Below are 18,617 nucleotides of genomic sequence, written 5' to 3'. Positions count from 1 at the left end.
TGCCCATTCATTTCTCCAGGCTCCAGGCCCATAGGAATGAATGGGAAGGTATTCCTTATTACCGATTCGGTAAATACCAAATCGGTAATAACAAATATTACCGAATCGGTAAAATTTATCGATTGTTTACCTACATTCTATTTACCGATTCTTAAATACCGACTCGGTTAAATTCGGTATTTAGGAATCGGTAAATAGAAGTTACCTACATCTGGCCCTAAGTGTTTTAAAAAAGTACAATGGGCAACCATTCTCCAGCACCCGTTGCAAATGTCAAATGTGGAGTTAGCTTCTCAACAAAACTGCTCACTCTGCTTTTATGTGACATCGTCTTCTTCGTCAAGTTCTTATGGGGAATCTCATTAGCCAGGATAAGGGAAAACGGATTTCAATAATACCAACAACAGTATTTTAGTGTGAACTTTTCTCTAGAGTTAATGCTGTAGTATTTCTTAAAGTACATATGGCATTCTTCCTGTTTTCCAAATGTTTGTTCATCAATTTTTTCAGTCAGCTTGTTTTAGCATTGATGTGCTGTAATTAATCAGGCTCAACTGTAACGGTTCAGTGTAATACAGAGTGCAGGCAGGTGAATTAAAAAAACTAGGTCTGGTTCAAACTTCACATACCTTGAGCAACGGTAACATCACAGACTATGTTCACCTCGTTTATGGGTAAGCTCCAGAAAGCAAGCTCTTCTGTGAAGCTGAGGGACCTCGCTTCGTGACGTTCAAGCGGAAATCCCTGAACATTTAAATGCACAGGACCCTAAACAAAAAACACAGCAGATTATGATGAAGTACCAACCCAACTCTCTCTCAAGCTACCCAAATCCTACGATGTTCTGATTGGTGATGTCAGTTCCACAGAATGCATAACTGTGGTGCCTCTCAATACAACTGGACATTCCATTTCACATATACGCTGGACCTTACACATACCACAAGTCAAAATATAAAGACATTCAATAAACGTGTTCAAGTAAAATTCACAATACAATAAAATAATTCACTGGCCTGGTCTTTTCTTTCGCTTTTCAATGGGGTAGAACAAAACAATATTAGGCACCATTAGTGTTAAGCATTATTGTTGTTCCTCACTGTCCCAGGCCATCAGATACTGGTTCACTGCCATCTGCTTTGCATATGTGACTTTCCAAAGGTATATAGGGTGAAAAGTCAAGGCTTACTTAAGTAGTGGAAAGGCAGGGCAGTTAAAACAACTTAGAACAAAACAAGCATCTTGCTCTGAACTCTTTTGAGAATTTATTAGAATATTCTGGCCTGTCTGCTCTTTTACTTCATTCCAACCGCATCTCGAGACAGGCAACAAGTTGAATCAGTGGGTTCTGAAAAAAAACAAGTGCTGCGTTCGATGAGGATGCACAGTTTACCATGCCTCTTGACTCCATGATGGGTCGGACCCCACAACACAATGAAAGGGACCCAATCCACAGGCACACAATCAAGGATTGCCAGTTCTGTGTGCACGAGAGGGCTGGAAAATGGGTCAACACTTCAAGGGGGTGCTAATCAAAGTAAGGAGCCTACACCTCAATTTATAACGGTTGTAGTCAATATTTTGGTCAACCACAGGACTAAGTTCACCTACTGAAAATAGGTCCATCCACCTAGATTGTTGAACATCCTAGTTTAGGGTCAGGATGACACAAGACTTTAGAAATGTTTAACTTGAGAACCATTTGAAATATGGTCCAAAAACGGTCCAATGTTCAGCTTCACTACATACTGATTGGCAAACAAGAGGGCACATGCTCAGCCCGCACCGGGCCACAGGTGCACCAGCATTTACTTCTAGCCCCAGGTTGGTGGATGTGCTCAGTCTTTGGATTACACTGTTAAGCAAGCTTAAAAGGTAGAGTGACTGCTCAAGATCACCTACATAACTTGGATCTTGGGTTTGGTCCTGGTCAGAAGGGAGGACGCTGTGCATGGATTTTAAATCCATGAAGAGGGAGGACGCCGTGCAGATCAGCTCCTACAAACAATTGGCAGTAGATTGATAATACTCCAAAACAGTGGTCCCTGATTTCATATTTAACAAAAGAAAAAGAGGATATCAACTCATCAGCAGACCATTACTTAATAAATGAGAGAAGAACGATTAAAGAGCAGCAAGTGGTAGCTCCTAGAGGCGTCCCCCCAAACTTCCAATGACAACATAAGGAAAGATCGGATTGAAAATAGTTTCCATTAATCAACTTTGAATGAAACATAATGAATCAAACGTCAAAGTATACAGAAGAGTAAACAACGAACATCTTTTGCCTATACAACTGGAGACTACTTGCTCCTAAGACTGAGAATGGTGTGCCAGGAAGGAAATAGAAACCTGGATATCATTGTAATGAACAAGTCCTGAAGAAGGTGCAAGATTGTCTTTGGCACCGAAACGCCGCGTCGACAGTTTGTTTGTTCTCTGTTTTTATATAAAAAAAAGAAAAAAACACTAGAGTGAGATTTTTTGAACTATGCTGATTAGCAAAGTTTAGATACTCAAGTTTTTAAACTAAGTCAACTAATATCTGTAATTGATTTGTGTACAACAAGATGTATAATGTAAATGAGACAATGTATTGTTGTTGTTTTTTTAAATATTTTTAATAAATGAATGAGAACTTTTTAAAATTTTAGTTTGTAAATACATTCATGTTAATCCTTGTCTGACACTCAAAAAGTTTGTAAATTTGGTAACCTGCGCATAGACGAGATCCCTTCTCCTACCTATGGAATGTCTCTTTAGGGGACAAAGTAATAGAAATTGGTTATAAAGTTCAGGAAAAGGAGTTCTTGCTTTTTATGACCATTGATTTTGTCCATTGAAACGTATGTCTGCCAGCGAGTGTGACACCCCAGACTCCAGCACAGGAAACGAGTGTGGATGTTGCCACCTCGCTCTTTATCCATCTGTGCATGCAGTGTTGGTCTGGGGAGTAGTATGATAGTGTCAGTATGCTAGTGATATGGTTGTGGAATATTTGACTGTGGTATGAGTGCAGGGGACTATTGTTGTTTTTTCATTTTTATTTATTCTGTAGTAACAGTTTGCATAGTCTGAATACAAAATTGAAATGGTATTGCGATTGTTGCACAAAATGAAATGTCGATGAAATTAACTTTCACATTTTGATACATGTGCTTTTGAAAAATGTAAAATAACAAAAAGATAAAACGTAATAAAAAATGAAAGAATACATATCAAAGTTGGTGTGTGGAGAGTATTATTTGAGTAGGCCCCAAGTTTAGAGCTGTACTAAGCCACTGGTAAAGAAATAGAGGTCGGGTAAGAGATTGTTCTTGTAACTATACCCATTGCAGATGCCAGGATTTATCTGAAGCTCAAGGCATCGGCAGAAAGTGAGTGTCCAATCAAGGGTTATGCAGTGAACAATTCTGCAGGCTTCTTAACAGGTTTCCTACTAAGAGAGAGGATTAATAATAGAAGGGACAACAGATGTCCTGTGAAATGTGTATTGGTCATTTTTATCCAGACATCTGAAATGCTACCATAGAACGTAATGGTTAAAGACTATGGGGCTGTTGCTGGGTAGAGAAAAGCTCCATGTGGATTTTCTCTCTTTTTGTGAAATAATTATTTGTTGAGACTTTCAAAGTATACAACAGTGGAACCCAAACCCCATAGCCACAAATTGTTTGGACCATTTTTCATACTAAAATAAGGTTAAGGTATCAATGAGGAACTACAAAAGTACCACCCATTTGAACCCATCAGTAGCAAGCCAATCCCACTCTTTCCCACATAACGGCGGAGATTCAGTCACAAAAAAGGGGATATAAAGTGAAGCCTCTAGGCTCCCCTGCACACAGGCAGCATACCAAGCACCACAATGTCTAATCTGCTCCATTATGTGAAATGAGAAACTGCAGAAGTGGAGCAACAAAGTGGTATCACATTAATAGGATTGACTGAGATGCAGTGTTGTCAAATGCATGTACAGTGACATCATACACATATTAAGTAGCCACCTAGGGGACCAGAACATGAATGGTCACCAAGCATTAAATAAGGACACATCCTGCATTTGGATCACGTGCACTGTTGTGCAGAAAACTAATGAGGGAAACAACCTTTCACCTCACATCCCCTGTAGCTCCTACCAGTAAAGGTAGAGTTAACATCAATCCCACTGCCAAATGCTATCAGAAAAGGAGGCGGAAGGATGCTGTGAAAGGCTGGACCTGGAAGGCTCTGAGGGAGGGCTGTAAGGAAGTACAGACGGGGCAAGGGCAATGGAAGATACTGCATCCATATAAAAGACATCTTCATCCTACGGTAGTAATCTAGTACTGTAGGTAGTAAAGAAATCCAGGATCCCTAGTTAGTCGAAAGTAGTACTGAGACCTAGCGAAGGGACAGTGGGGCCAACCTTATCCTAAAAAGGCCAGTTATTAGGTGGAGGGAATAGCTATAAGGTGTCCCAACACTTAGCAGTATCATCAAGAAAATGTTTCCATGTTTCTAGAAATCTAGACTTTGGTCATTGAGTCCATATAAGCTGCACGCATGCCCCGCTGTCACCAGCATTTCTGCAAACCACTCTGAAGGAGTCGGTTCTAACGATGTTTTCCAACATCTTGAAATGTATATTTTCCCTACTTCCAGGGACAGAGCAATCCATCTCCCTTTGAGTGCAGTCACATCTGGAATAGAGACATATCATGCAAGTGAACCAGTAACTGGCAAGTTTGACCCAGACAACCCTACAATTGTGGCCTAGGTCTAGGGCCACTAATGGAACAAAACTGGTCATGACCATAGAATATTGACTATGTTGCTTGCAATCCATCTGCTGATATCTCCAACAACAAGAATATAGACTAAGATTAGATGGTGTAAGTCAGTGCCACTTGTGCAGGGTTTTAAAATAACTGCACTTCAGCCTGACCTATAAGCGTGCTTTATCATCAAACATCAGGATATCAAATCTGTCATCATCAATTAATTGTATCAATAGTTTATACTGACAGTGAGACCTGAAGCCAGTTGCTTTCTTGGATAAGGAGACATAAAAAATCAGCCGTACAGTCCAGAAACAACACTATAAAATTGATTCAAAACATTGAAATAAGAGTGGATCTGTCTTGAATACTGTGTAACCAGTGCTGAGTCTAGTTTTAAACCAACACAGGGACAGATAAGTTTACATTTCCATCACTGAAAGAGGGGTAGACCATATTTAAAGGACTACACATGGAACAATTTAATTATTTTTTCTGATAGCGTGTCTTAAGGGGGTTTATGTGCTGGGAGCCATGCCTATTCGGCTGAATCGATGGTAGGATTATAGCCCCCTGTAGGGTCCTTCTACTTCCCATAGGTATGGCACAGTCACCGTCGAAAGATAGTAGTGATATCTCAATGCTCACCCATATTGATTTGTAGGTGCACGTTTGCTGCAGTCTTAAGCTGAATGTCAATTGGTGAGCCCGACAATCCAATCCTATATTCAATTGGTGAAGGCCCCTGATTTCACTGACACATATAGTTTGTGAGACTGCGCCTGGGAATTGAGGCGCCCCAGATTAGTTTTTGATCAGTGTTTTAATTTCAGTCAAAAGAGTCCAAGAGATTAGTAGAGGAAATATTACAAACACATAATTGAACCTTGACGCTATATTCAATTTTACAGTGTACACTTTGCCTCACTCATAATAGCACACGGACCACCTACGGAGGATAAGATGATGCTTTTTGTAATAAAGGGGATACATTGTCTGGCATGAACTCAGGTTCAGGTTGGCATTCACTTAAAGGAGAGACTGTACACTACTGAGCCCCTAGTGAATTTTGTTATGGGCAGTGACTCAGTTTTGGATCAGGTTATACAGAGAACACCAACAATTTGAATACTAACCAAAAATTGAGGATTGAGGAATTTGGTTTGGGGAGCAGAATGACATCTGCTTATATAAATGCAGCATCTGTTGTCTCTTGGGGAAATTGATGATTGCAATTTCCTTGGACTGTTGGATTTTAGCTATCAACGGATCTAGACCAAGGAGAAATAGTGGTGGGGAAAGGTGACCCTCCTACCTAGGCCCTCTTTTAATTGTAAAGTATATGAAGAAGCACTGCATTAATTAATTTGTACAATTTGTTCTATGCACAACCATTGAACTTTTTGTGTAAAGTCAGGGCTCAATCCAGCTCGTTTTTGAGTCCTACTCAGCACATTCAATTGCCTTTTATGCATCTAATCAGATTAGGAGTTTGTCTTTTTTTTGTCCACTGTAACTCAAAAGAAAATACATACATTTATTACATCATCATATATGCATATGATCGGATAACAACCCCCAAATACCTAAACCGATCTTACGTTTCTTCACCCCTTTAACAGAATACAAACTAAACTCTAAATGAAATAAATTGTACATCTTCGCCCTCCATCGTTCGAAAGAGGGAGGTTCAACTTGTAGCAATTCCGCTGCAATACAAAGCCCGGCGACAGTTATAGCTATAAAAATCAAATAACAGTGTTTATATAGGGGAGTACCCTTCTCAAGTTCGGGCCCCGTACCCAAAAGCATAGTTGCAGGTGTTATAACAATCGGAGCCCCAATAACTCTAGACAAAAATTTCTCTATACCAGTAATATAATTTGTCAAATGACCACACGTAAAAAAATATGCCACATATCCGCATTATCCCCTCCACACCGAAAACATTTGCCATCTTGTCCTGTCCCCCATTTGAGCATGCGTGCCGGCGTATAATATAAATTAAAAAAATATTTAAAACATTGTGCTTTCAAGTTGGCAGACAACAGGGCTTCCCTAGAACTAATAATGACATATTTTAAACAAATATTATCAACAAGATTAGGAGTTTGTCATTGTGATAATTTTGGACCAACCACATTAGGTGTAAGAATGTTCATATATTAACCCTTAGGTCCTACCACATACAAAATCAACCTGTTTTTCATGTATGTAAGGAGAATAGTGTCCACAACCTGATGACCAAGACTCTAGTCAAGATTCTGATATCTGTATTCAAAAGGAATACCATGCCATAATTGGTGTAACTGAAAGGATTCTTGCCAAGTTTGGGGACGAGTGAGATATTGGCTCGGTTGAATTCAGGATGCAGGCGTCCCATTGATTTGGCCTCATTGAATACTTTAGACAAGCCTTTGGGTTGTTGATCTTATAAAACTCGTCCAAAGACTCATCATCTCCCAAGGCCTTGCTAGAAGTCATTAAATCAATAGCCTTAGCAATTTATTCCTTGGATATGCTGTCTTCAAGCGCAGCATTGGCTTCCCCTGTTAGTTTTGGCAAAGATATATCGGCCAGGAAGGAGAACTTGAGGTCTTAAGTCAGTAATTGGTCAGAGTCATATATTCTTCCACAATTTCAAATTCTTCCACATCTATATTTGAATGTGAATTAGAATGTTTCACGACTACAAATTCCAGTAACTACAAACAATGACTTCTGCTCCCAAAGCTCGGTGGCAAGCAGTCTACCTACCGTCTTCATAAACGTCGCTCATTGCAGATCTTTCATGAGGTTGGGAGTTGTATTACACTTCATTGCAAGGTCTGTAATCACCTTTTCCAGGTTCTGGGTGTCAGTTCGGTCATCAGTTGACACACTGCTGTCTCCCTCATCATTGTGCCCCTAATGTAGGCCTTGGGGTGTCTGAATAGATATCCCAGAACCTCGTTATCATCAAGGAAATCGAGGAGCATTCTCTGCAGTTTCAGTTTTGTCTTCAACAATCTCATAGCTGAAGATGTTTATGTGCCACCATTTGGCCTGGCAGGCATAAAGACTCAGATCAATATGCAAAAGAACTATGAGTGATCGGGGACGCTGCCCACAAGAATTACACTGGTTACCACACATTGTAAGGAGTTTACAGAAAGTAATCTATACATATACATGTGCTTTGCATACATAAAGTTAAAGTAAACTTTTTCTCTCAGGGTGAAAAGCCTCCAGATAGCTGTCAGTGCATGATCCCTATTAAGTGAGAGAGAAGGCCTCTGTCTCAACTGTTACAACCATCAGGGCTGTCAGATCTTACAATGACTCGGTCTACAGTACTATTCCAGTCTACCCCCCAGGAATGTCTTTGGACATGGACTCTTCCATTAGAACCCTGACAATACGCATGTTCCACTACCAATAACTTTTCCTGCAGTGGTATCTTTGCAAGCGCATACCTCTCAACCAGAACTGACCACACCAAACCTTCATAACAGAGAAAGCTAGTGTTTTTCCATCAGAATTGCCACCTCAGCCTTCATTTATGGTGAAGTGGATGATGAGGAATCCAAACTCAATCTATTACAACAAAGAGGACCTTACCCACCCTGTTCCTCTTGAGTGTCGTGGAACAGAAGGCAAGAGATAGGCCTCCTGAACTCAAACTATTTCAGTAGGTAAGCACTTTCTTGCACTTGATGTAGTGAGTAAGCACATTCCCATTAAGTGATAGGATTGTAAAGGAGGCGGGGGTGACTGGTTTGGCTCTGGAATGGTTCAGATCCTTTCTGACCGAAAGATCCTTCCGTGTGTGTGCCCCCCGTTTCTTTCTCAGGCCCATTCCATCGACCAGGGGGTGCCCCATGGCTCGGTGTTGAGTCCTTCGTTATTTCATTTGTATGTTCAGCCTCTGGCAGCGGTCGCCAGGCAGTGAGACCTTACTATGGTCTCATATGCGAACGACACGCAGCTTGTGGTGACCTTGGCTGAAGGTTCCTCTCGGAATGCCTCCAGGTTTAGAGATGGGCTGGCGGCTGTGGCTGAAGGGATGGCTACCAACTGCTTGCAACTAAATTCCAACAAAACTGAGGTTTTGTTGGTCGGGAAGCGCGCAAGCTTGTAGAGCGAACGCTGGTATTAGAGTGTTCTAGGTAAGACCCCTAATTCAAAGGAAGTGGTAAAAAATATGGGGGTATGGATGGACTCCTCTCTCTTTTTTCAGGTCCATACTAGGAAAGTTGCTGGTACGTGCTTTGGCCTTCTGCGGGGTTTTAAGCCCTTCTGAAGTTCTTTGAACCATCGACACGTCCGCTGATTGTCCAGTCGACTATTTTATCTCGTCTGGACTACGCCAGCTCCCTCCTGCTGGCGGCAAATAAGGCTGAAATACTATGGATGCAAAGTGTTCAAAACGCTGCCACCAGAGCCTTGGTGGGGCTCCCGCGGTTTTCGGGATTCAGCAGTATTCGGAGACTTCATTGGCTCCCTATGGAGAAGCACATTCAATTTAAGACGTTGTTTCTCTCTTTTAAGATTTTGAAATTCGTTATGCCTAGCCTGCTGAGTAATCTGCTTACTCCCTATGTTCCCCCTCGCAAGTTGCGCTCCGCGGGGCAGCACCTGGTCAGTGTTCCCCGGGTGAAGCGCTGCCGTGCTGACGGGTGTTCTTTTCGCTGCCTGGTGGCTAAGTTATGGCACTCCTTGCCTGTGCAGATACACAGTACAGAATGTCTAGTTGTTTTCAGGAACGCCATTAAAACTTTTCTTTTTCCATTAGTTTAGCCCTGGTGGTTTTCTGTCGCCGTTGCTCAGGTGTTGTGTTTGCTCCACCTTACTGATGCTAAAAGCGCCGGGACGTCCCTTTGCTGGGGCAGCTGCGCGCTATATAAAACTCGGTAACATAACATAAAGTCTGTGGGAGTGGCCACGTTATACATACAAGGAATCTCTTCTGACACAATAAAGGTATGTGTTCAAATTGTACCAGGGGCTTAAATACAGCGTAAGCATAAGGACTAAAGATAGGTAACACAGGAGCCTTATACCAGTGAGGAAAAGATAGTTTTTTTCTAAATGAGCAGTCTCTCTGGGGTTGGGCTTGCTCGTCAATAACAATTCACTAAGTTCCAGTAGCTCAAATGACCCTCAAAACATGTAAATTCAGGATATATGTTTGTGTTTGGTCAGAGATAAGAAATACAAAAGTAAATTGTTTTAGTGGTAAGATTAAACCAAATAACCAAGATTTAATGTCATCAAGGGACTAAGAAGATTTGTTGACCTACTTCCTTTGTCAGCCAGGAAAATGGTAGCAGTCGCTCTTGTAACCTCGAGACTTGACTATTGTAACAGCCTATATGAGGGAACCAATAAAGTGGTCTTGTACAGGTTGCAGATGGTGCAAAATGCAGCGGCCAGGTTGGTGCTTAAATGGCCAAAGAAATCGTCCGCATCTGCCGCATTAAATACCCTGCACTGGCTACCAGTAATTAAACGGGTCCTTTTTAAGATCTTGCTAATTACCTTTAGAGCTTTTCACTCTCGGGGACCAAAGTACATACAAAGGAGGTTCTCACGGTACCTTCCTCTGCGTACCTTGAGGTCCTCCAATGCTAATCTGTTGTCGGTCCCTGCCTTCAGACTCAGCTCTAGAGGTGGCAAATCCTTGCCTGTTCTAGGGTCAAAGTCATGGAACAAACTCCCCCCTCATCTGCGTGCCTTGGAACGAGAATCAGAGTTCCGAAAGGCACTGAAAACCTGGATGTTTAATCTCCCTGATGCCTGCGCCAGAGCACTAGTGTGACCATCTAGGGCTGGACCTTTGAAAGCAGTCTGACCAGTGTTTTAGATCTCTCTGGTCAGTTTAGGCGCCTAGATGCTCCCTGGAGTGACAGCTGCGCGGTATAAGTACCAGTTTACATTACATTACATTACAAGCAATTAATTAATGCAGCATTGTGCATCAAGAAGTGTCCTTTCAACATGAAGCTCTGGAAACCAGGGCTGTGCTATAGCCATGTGATGTAACCTGCGACATATCAGCAATGCAGAGAAGTGCAGCAGTTGACGCTCCAGGTCTCCCACGTGTTCTCCTTTGAGAAATTGCAACTCAAAAACTGTTGTATAGGACACCACTAAGTCATGCTAAATAAGCTAATTCACTTGTCAAATAGACCAATTACATTTCTCAAATTTCTGACGTTAGTAGTTTCAGGCACTCACGTTTATTAACTCAAACAGCATTGCTAAACACATAAATATCCTAAAAACATTATATATACCGGGAGCCATTTTCTAACCAATGTTTTGAGGACAAATGTCCTGTCTTGTGCTGTCTTCATGCTTTTTCCCCATTTTTCTGGATTCTTGGTTTTTGGATTGCCTTTCCAGACCCCTACAAGCATCTGATTTCGAATGTACTTCCATTGAACGGCGCACAAAGGCGTTTATTTGTTGACATTACATGGACCAAGACAGATCCAGTAGGACAGCCACTTACCAGAGAGTCAACACTCACCCAAAGAGTGTGCTCATGGGCAGCGTCAAAACTGCACACCCACTACAAAGAGATGGGCTCCTTGGTGTAGAAACAGCAGTCCCAAGCGCTGCACTTCTGTGGCCAGAGAATGCCTGGATTTCAAGCCACAAACTGGAGTGACAGTACTCCTGTAGCTGGTTGACAAGGAGTTGTGGACCACTAAAAAGCAAAGTAATGCATTTAACACGATTGGACGCTTCCAAAATTTTGGTGCCAACTTTAAATTTGAGTGGTGAGTTGGCTATAGTCCGACTGCCTCTGTAATTGATACACGTTGTCTCCTTGATGACATTTTTTCTTGGAAGACTTCTACATGCCCGCATGGAGGAGTGCTAGGGCCAGAGGCAGAATCTTTGAGTTTTTTGCCTGGAGGACATTGACTAGACTGATCTGATAAAGAAACCAGCTGCTGCTGCAAACTGAAGCAGAGGGGTGAGAGATTGGCAGGTGGAAAACAGTCCTTGCTTCAGGATAGAAGCCCAGGTTCACCCGATACTGTGCTTTTGTGGGCAATTTCAGTTCATGGAATACTGTGTAGAATGAAGGCAAGTGCTGGCTGCCCAGCCCACCTGAGAGGTTTCTGAGGAAAGAGTAAGTCCCTCTATTTTGCAGATAACTGCATATCTAATCTGCTGTGGGCTCCTGCACCCACAACCCTGAACGAGGGAGTCACTCTATGCACTTAACAAGCTGTATGAGAACTGTACTTAGATTCAGATGCCACACAGAGGGCTTTGGCTAGATTCAGTTTTTAGAAACATTGAGTCAGTGTCACCCTCCCACTCACTCTTCAGTCTAGTCATACAGATTCCAGAAGAACTTTTCTCTGAGTGTTGACTTTGCAAGGAGACATCCTGTTGTAATTGAGCAGAGTTCCTTTATTTAAACTACGGCCATGTTTCTTTCAGAAAAAGTTTACTACTGACTGGATATTATGGTAATTATATTAAACTATGCGTTCTACTACAGCCCACCCTCTAAGAATAAAACGTGGCTGTTCCACCTCACTACCCACTGAAATTCAGAGTCTGAAGAGAAGTGTCTTGACAATTCAGTGAGCTTTTAGTAGTGTTGGGCTCTTCAGTGAACCAGCAATACTTGGATGGTGTCAGCCCCACTTCAGGGGGCCTGGGTCAAGCAGGGGCTTCTGATCCGTAACTGTGTGGGTTCGGGTTCTATGTCTCTGGTGTCTTGGGGTCCGTCCTACTATGGCCCTGCAAACTGGGTCAAATGCACCCTTTCCACACTGGACTCTCAGGGTAGCGAGGGTGAGCAGTCAACGGCTTCTCAGGGAAGTAGTATGAGTGACACAGACTCAGAACTCAAACTTTTTTATTTTTTTTTTAATTTTTTTTTTTTTTAAATATCTTTATTCAAAAGTTTTTCCCCCCCCCACTTTTTTCTTTTACATCTGGTGTATTTACAACGTTACACAGTCTTTTACAACAAATACAGATTTGTAGTAATAAAAAAGTAAAAGAAACAAAAAAAAAAAACGGAAGCAGAAATGCAGATTTAAAGCAAAAAAAAAGCCACTAAACATAAGGGTAATACATCCTACATCCTCTCCATTAAACTTATAAGGCTAACGAATTTCTCAATTACTACCACAAACAATTTTCCTACATTTTCCTACATTTCCATTGCTCAATGGGAAACCATATCTTGCCCCCCAGAGCTTTTGCCTTCCTTCCTTTTCTGTCATATATGGCTCTAGGTTGTATGTGGATAGTAATCTTGCTACCCAAGTCTGAAACGACGGTGCAGATTTCTCCTTCCACGCTTTAGCGACAATTATCCTATATACTGCTGTAGCCATGAATAGAAATTCTGGATAAGTTGTATTTTCCTCTAAGCTTACCCCCAGAATTATCAGCTCCTCAGTTAATTTAGTTTTTATTCCCAGTGATTTCTCCAGAAACTCTTCTATTGCCAATTTTAAAGTATACAATTGCGGGCAGTTTGCAAACATATGTGTTATATTAGCCTGAGTAGAATTGCACCTTGGACACGTTATTCCAGTGGAGCCTCCCCAGCTGGCTATTCTGGCCGGTGTGAAATATAATGAATACACTGTTTTATAGTGTTGGGTTTGGAGTGTGGCTGAGCATAAGATAGTTCGCCCAAAATCTAAGGAAGTTTGTAGGTCTTCCGGTCGTGCCTTTACCTGTTCTCTCCATTTATTACTGTATTTCTCTCTGTCATCTACTTTATAAACTTGAAGCTCTGCGTACAACTGTCTGATTGAGCATAAGAGACTACTTCCCAGATAATCCATTATCCTACATCTCTCCATCCCTCCTGCACCCCCTGTTTTTGTATGGAAGTAGCTTCTCACTTGTAGATATTTGAAGAAGCTGTTCCCAGCTATATTATACCTATGCTGTATGTTTTGGAATGTTAAGATTGCTCCCCCTGCGTCCATTAAATCCCCCAGTTTCTTGATCCCTTTCTCATCCCATTCCTTCATAACTGTGTCACAGAAAATTTCCATGGGGAGATCATTATTCATGTAGAGCCTTAAATACCTATTGTACCTTCCCAGTCCCAGTTTTTTCTTTATTGCTTTCCAAACTTTATAAATCGCACTAAGGGTCTTGAATTTTGTATGTTTAAAATATGCGAAGTCCACAGTTGTTACTAGAGCGTTTTCAGCCGCTTTACCTAAGAGTGCTTCATATACATTCGCCGGACACTTTCTCCCCTCCCCCTGAGCACTTCCGCCTAATAATCCTTTGGAGTATTGTAGAGCTGTTGCCCAATAATAGAATCTAAAATCAGGTGCTCCCCAACCTCCCCTCTCTCGTGATAGAGTTAAAAACCGGTACGCCCTACGTGTCTTCCCCTGTGCCCAAATTAGTTTATTTACTACTGATTCTATTTTATTAAACCATATGCTTTCAATAAAGAGTGGAATTGCCCTAAACAAATATAAAAATTTCGGAAAAGTAACCATTTTAATAAAATTGATTCTGCCCATTAGAGTCAAGTGTAAGTTATTGACCCTCTCCAAGTTGCTTTTGACCTTGGCTAGTAGTGGTTCCATATTTATCTCTACTAACTTTTCCAAATCTGCCGTCACCTTAACACCCAAATATTTTGTATCTGAGACAACTCTTGCATCTACAAATGTAGTATGTCTATTCTGAACTACTTGTGTTTTCCCCCTATTTATTAAATATCCAGACACCTCTCCAAATTTTCTTGCCTCCTGTTCTATTTCAACCAATGACTCCTCTGGTGTCGGTGTTATAACAGCCACATCGTCTGCATAGGCAAATATTTTATACTCTTTTCCATGTAATAAGACTGGCTTAATCCACCTATTTTTTGCAAGCCTTCTCAGGTAGGGATCTAGATAAATTGCGAATAGTAAAGGTGAAGCTGGACATCCCTGCCTAGTCCCCCGTCTGATCTGTACTGCATTGGAATATGATCTGTTAATGCGTATCCTAGCGCTAGGATGTTTATATAGTGCCTGGACTGCGGTTATATACCCTCGACCAATACCAGCCCACTCCATAGCCTTCCATAGGTACACCCAAGAGACCCTGTCAAAAGCCTTCTCGGCATCCAAAAAGATAGCCGCGACGGGGTCACCTAAGGCCGCTTCAGCATCCAATATAGTAATCAACTGTCTGGTGTGTTCAGTTGTTCCTTTGCCAGGTATAAACCCATGTTGTGTAGGGGACACCACCCTCTCTATCACCTTACTCAGTCTGTTGGCCAATGCCTTAGAGAATATCTTTGCATCAGCATTAAGCAGTGTGATGGGTCTATAAGAGCCCGGCTCAGTGGGGGGTTTATCTTTTTTCAGGATGACAATTATATCAGCGCCCGCCTACGATTGAGGAACTATTCTGCCTCCCTGTGCCAAGCAGCAGATTGACCAAATATCTTTGGCTAGTACCTCCCAAAAAGTTTTGTAGAATTCTACCGGGATCTGATCCTGTCCCGTTGCTTTGCCAGATGGTAAGCTGAATATTGCATCCCTTATCTCCTGTACCGTTAGCTGCATATCTAAATTGTCCCTTTCTTCTATACTCAACCCCTCTTGTAAGCCTTGCCTTAAGTATTCCAGGCTTTTCGTCTCTGTCTCTTCATCATTTTTATCTTGCTCATATAGCCTCTCATAAAATCTTCTGAACACCTCCTGCACCTCTTCCACTTTATTAACTATTATCCCATTGCAGTCCTTAATTTCTTTGATCTCGCCTGCAGCTAGCGTTTGCCTAGTTCTAATTGCGAGCAAATGCCCCACCCTCTCGTTACATTCATAGCATTTTTCTTTATTTGCTAGATATCTTCTTGCTGTCTTTTGTGCCAAGGTGGTCCCTGTTTCCGCCTTCTGCACCTCTATAGCCACTAAAATCTGTTCAATGGGATCTTGTCTTTCTATCGCGTCCAATAGCATTTTTTCCAGCACAATCAGATTTCTAATCTCCTCTTCCACCTTTTCCTTTTCTTTTTTACTTCTTCGCAGGGTATAGCTTAGTGTCTCTCCCCTTATTCCTGCTTTAAAACTGTCCCACACCATATCTGCCGAGGCTGAGTATCTATTTATGTCCCAAAATTGGGTCATCCATTCTTGCATCCTTATAATGTAGTCCTCCTCCTTCAACAAGCCTCTCTCAAACGTCCATGTCGAATTTACTTTTTCTGCTTTATGTGTCATTGCTAGACTTAACACCAACGGATTATGGTCCGACATTATTCTTGGGAGACATTCTATTTTAGCCCTGCTGACTAATGAACTAGAGATAAAGAAATAGTCCAGTTGGGCTACTGTTTGATGTGGCGCTGAAAAAAAAGTGCTACCTGCGCCTAGGGGATTAAATTCCAGCCATATATCCACCAACGCATTATGTCTAGCAAGGTTTTGTACTGCTTTATGCACCTTTTTTTTCCTTCCCTGATATATGCCTCCACTTGCATCTATTACTCCATTCAATCCATTGATATTGAAATCCCCACAACAGATCACAGGCTCTGGCCACAGGGCTAACTCCCTATCAATGAAATCTAATAATTCCGGTTCATCATCGTTTGGACCATATAGTGAAGCCAAAGTACATCTTCCCGCAGATGTTTCTATGTCTAGCATCACCCATCTCCCTTCAGCATCCTCTTTTTTCTTTTTAATTTTAACAGCGCCTTTTCTGGCCAAAACTGCCACCCCCTTATTTCTTCCCTCTTGACCTGTACTAGCAAGAACCTCAAAACCCATCTGGCCAAGCAGGAATTTATCTTCAGCTGCTATGTGTGTTTCCTGTAGACAAGTTATGTCGATTTTCCAGAATCGCAGCAGTGAAGAAAGCTTCTGCCTTTTCTCCATATTATTTAGCCCACAAATATTAATCGTCATTATCCTAACTGCCATAGTTCTAGTTTAGCATTTGCCAGCCCCACAACTACTTTTTTGTCTTTTTCTGTGCATTCTTTATCTGCTTCACTCCAAACTTTACAAATCTGTATTATTTTACACCACCACCTTTCACCCGTGACTTCTTCCCTTCCTTCTCCCCCCCCTTTGAGACCCCCCACCCCGATTGCTCCCCCCCTGTGACAGGCAAATAGGTCATCCCTGACCTATGCGTGTCCGCTTAGCGTTGTAGAGTCGCTCCCCCTCTCCTCCCCTCCAGAACTCAAACTTTTAAGCGAGAGACAATAATTCACTGCTCAGCCCAATGCTTGTCTCAATAAAGAGAGAACTACTTTAATGTCACAACAAAACAAAATATTATAGACATTAATGTGGATTCAGCTAAAGGGTTCTATGAACCTATCTAAAGTGGAGAGGTGTGTCCAGGGAAGCTGACTTCGGAGCACAGGGTTCACGGTTCGATCCCCAGCTCCAGCGGCAGCTCAGCTCAGCATCGTGTGACGCTGGGCAATAGCTCACTTGATTTCCATGACGGCCCCCAGCGCCTTGAGACCCGTAAGGGTGAGTAGTTATAGCTTTACAAATACGGATTATAGGTTCTAGACAGACAAGTACCACAATGCATTTTGATTGTCCCCAATATCAAGGCTGTCATAACAGTGATAACATGATTGTAGGCATTAATCAGGCACAGGTGCAAGCATACTATCGGGGTATGCAAGCAACTACCATATTGGGTAACCCACAGGTCAGTTCGTTCAGATCTAAAGAAAAAGGGTTCACCCTGGCAAGACACAGTCTTTTGCTCTCAGGCCCTATGTTACCCTTTCGCTGGGATGCAGCACAGAGATTGTTGATGTGTGTTTGCTGCAGTCACACTGACATTGTCAGCAACAAATAGCGTGTCCGGCCTAGTCAGCGGGTGCTCGTCTTAGGCAGTTGCTGGCTACGAGCTGTGGAGAAGGTACATTGTGGAGACATTGCTTCTTGCACAGTACACGGCCCGTTAAGACAGCGGCTGTATAAGTCCCCCCCGGGCAAGCTGCAGAGATACTGGACAGCACTCTGTTGCTCAGGTTTGCACATGCTTCATGCAGTTCGCCACATGAACCATGCAAGGAGGCCGGATGAACTGTAAAAGCTCAATTAGTGCCAGCTTCACTTCTCGTGCCAATTGGATCTTCTAGGTGCTCCACAAGCCCGGAACATTGCTGGTCTTCGACTCCTTGACAGTCTCTCTTTCTAAAGGATTAGGTACTCTGAGTAAGCAGACCCACAGCTTGTCCAGCAAGTTGCAGACTTCAGGTGATGCCCCTATACCTCTTGGAGACTGGCTCTACTGCCAATACCAGCCCTAGAGCACGGCAGCTCTTTGAGTACTCCACGGAGCTCTCGTTTACTTGGTCATGGGGAACTTGGAACTGGAACAAAGTAGGATGTTTGGATCCCACCGTCAAACTCATTTTACTTGCAGAGAATTTTTAGTCCTGAAATTGGTTTTAGATAGTTTCCTTTCAAATGGCATTTTTTGGCAGCATTAAAAACACAGTCTTTACCAAAGTAATGGCTTGCACAACTGGGGCAGAGGCGTTTTTAAGGTGTAGGGGTGGGTGATGTTATTGGGTAGCTAGGGTATTTTGGGTGCCAAAAGTGTTTTTAGGGGGCTTAAGGTGAGTAAGGGTATTTGGATGGCAAGGGTAGTTTTAGGGTGGGTGGGGATATTTGGGTGGCAAGTGTATTTTTAGGGTGGGCCAGGCTTCAGGGAATACGTGTGGATAAGGTTATATACATGTATGCAAGTGTATATAAGTATATACATTATATATATATATATATATATATATATATATATATATATATATATATATATATATATATACACATACATATATATGTATATACATACATATATATGTGTATTTATATACATATATATATA

At 42.0% G+C, this 18,617-nt stretch overlaps 1 protein-coding gene across 1 annotated transcript in view; it reads right to left on the bottom strand.

The window, feature by feature from the left end:
- Positions 1 to 18,617, bottom strand: part of VWA8 (von Willebrand factor A domain containing 8) — a 1,363,176-nt gene that overhangs the window by 510,350 nt on the left and 834,209 nt on the right. The window contains exon 28 of the mRNA XM_086935029.1: positions 630 to 768. Coding sequence (XP_086791155.1) covers positions 630 to 768 — 139 coding nt within the window. The remainder of the gene's footprint in view (positions 1 to 629; positions 769 to 18,617) is intronic.

Source organism: Lissotriton vulgaris, chromosome 8 (assembly GCF_964263255.1).
Source record: "Lissotriton vulgaris chromosome 8, aLisVul1.2, whole genome shotgun sequence".
NCBI classification, from domain to species: Eukaryota; Metazoa; Chordata; class Amphibia; order Caudata; family Salamandridae; genus Lissotriton; species Lissotriton vulgaris.
This window is presented reverse-complemented; position numbering and strand designations above follow the sequence as displayed.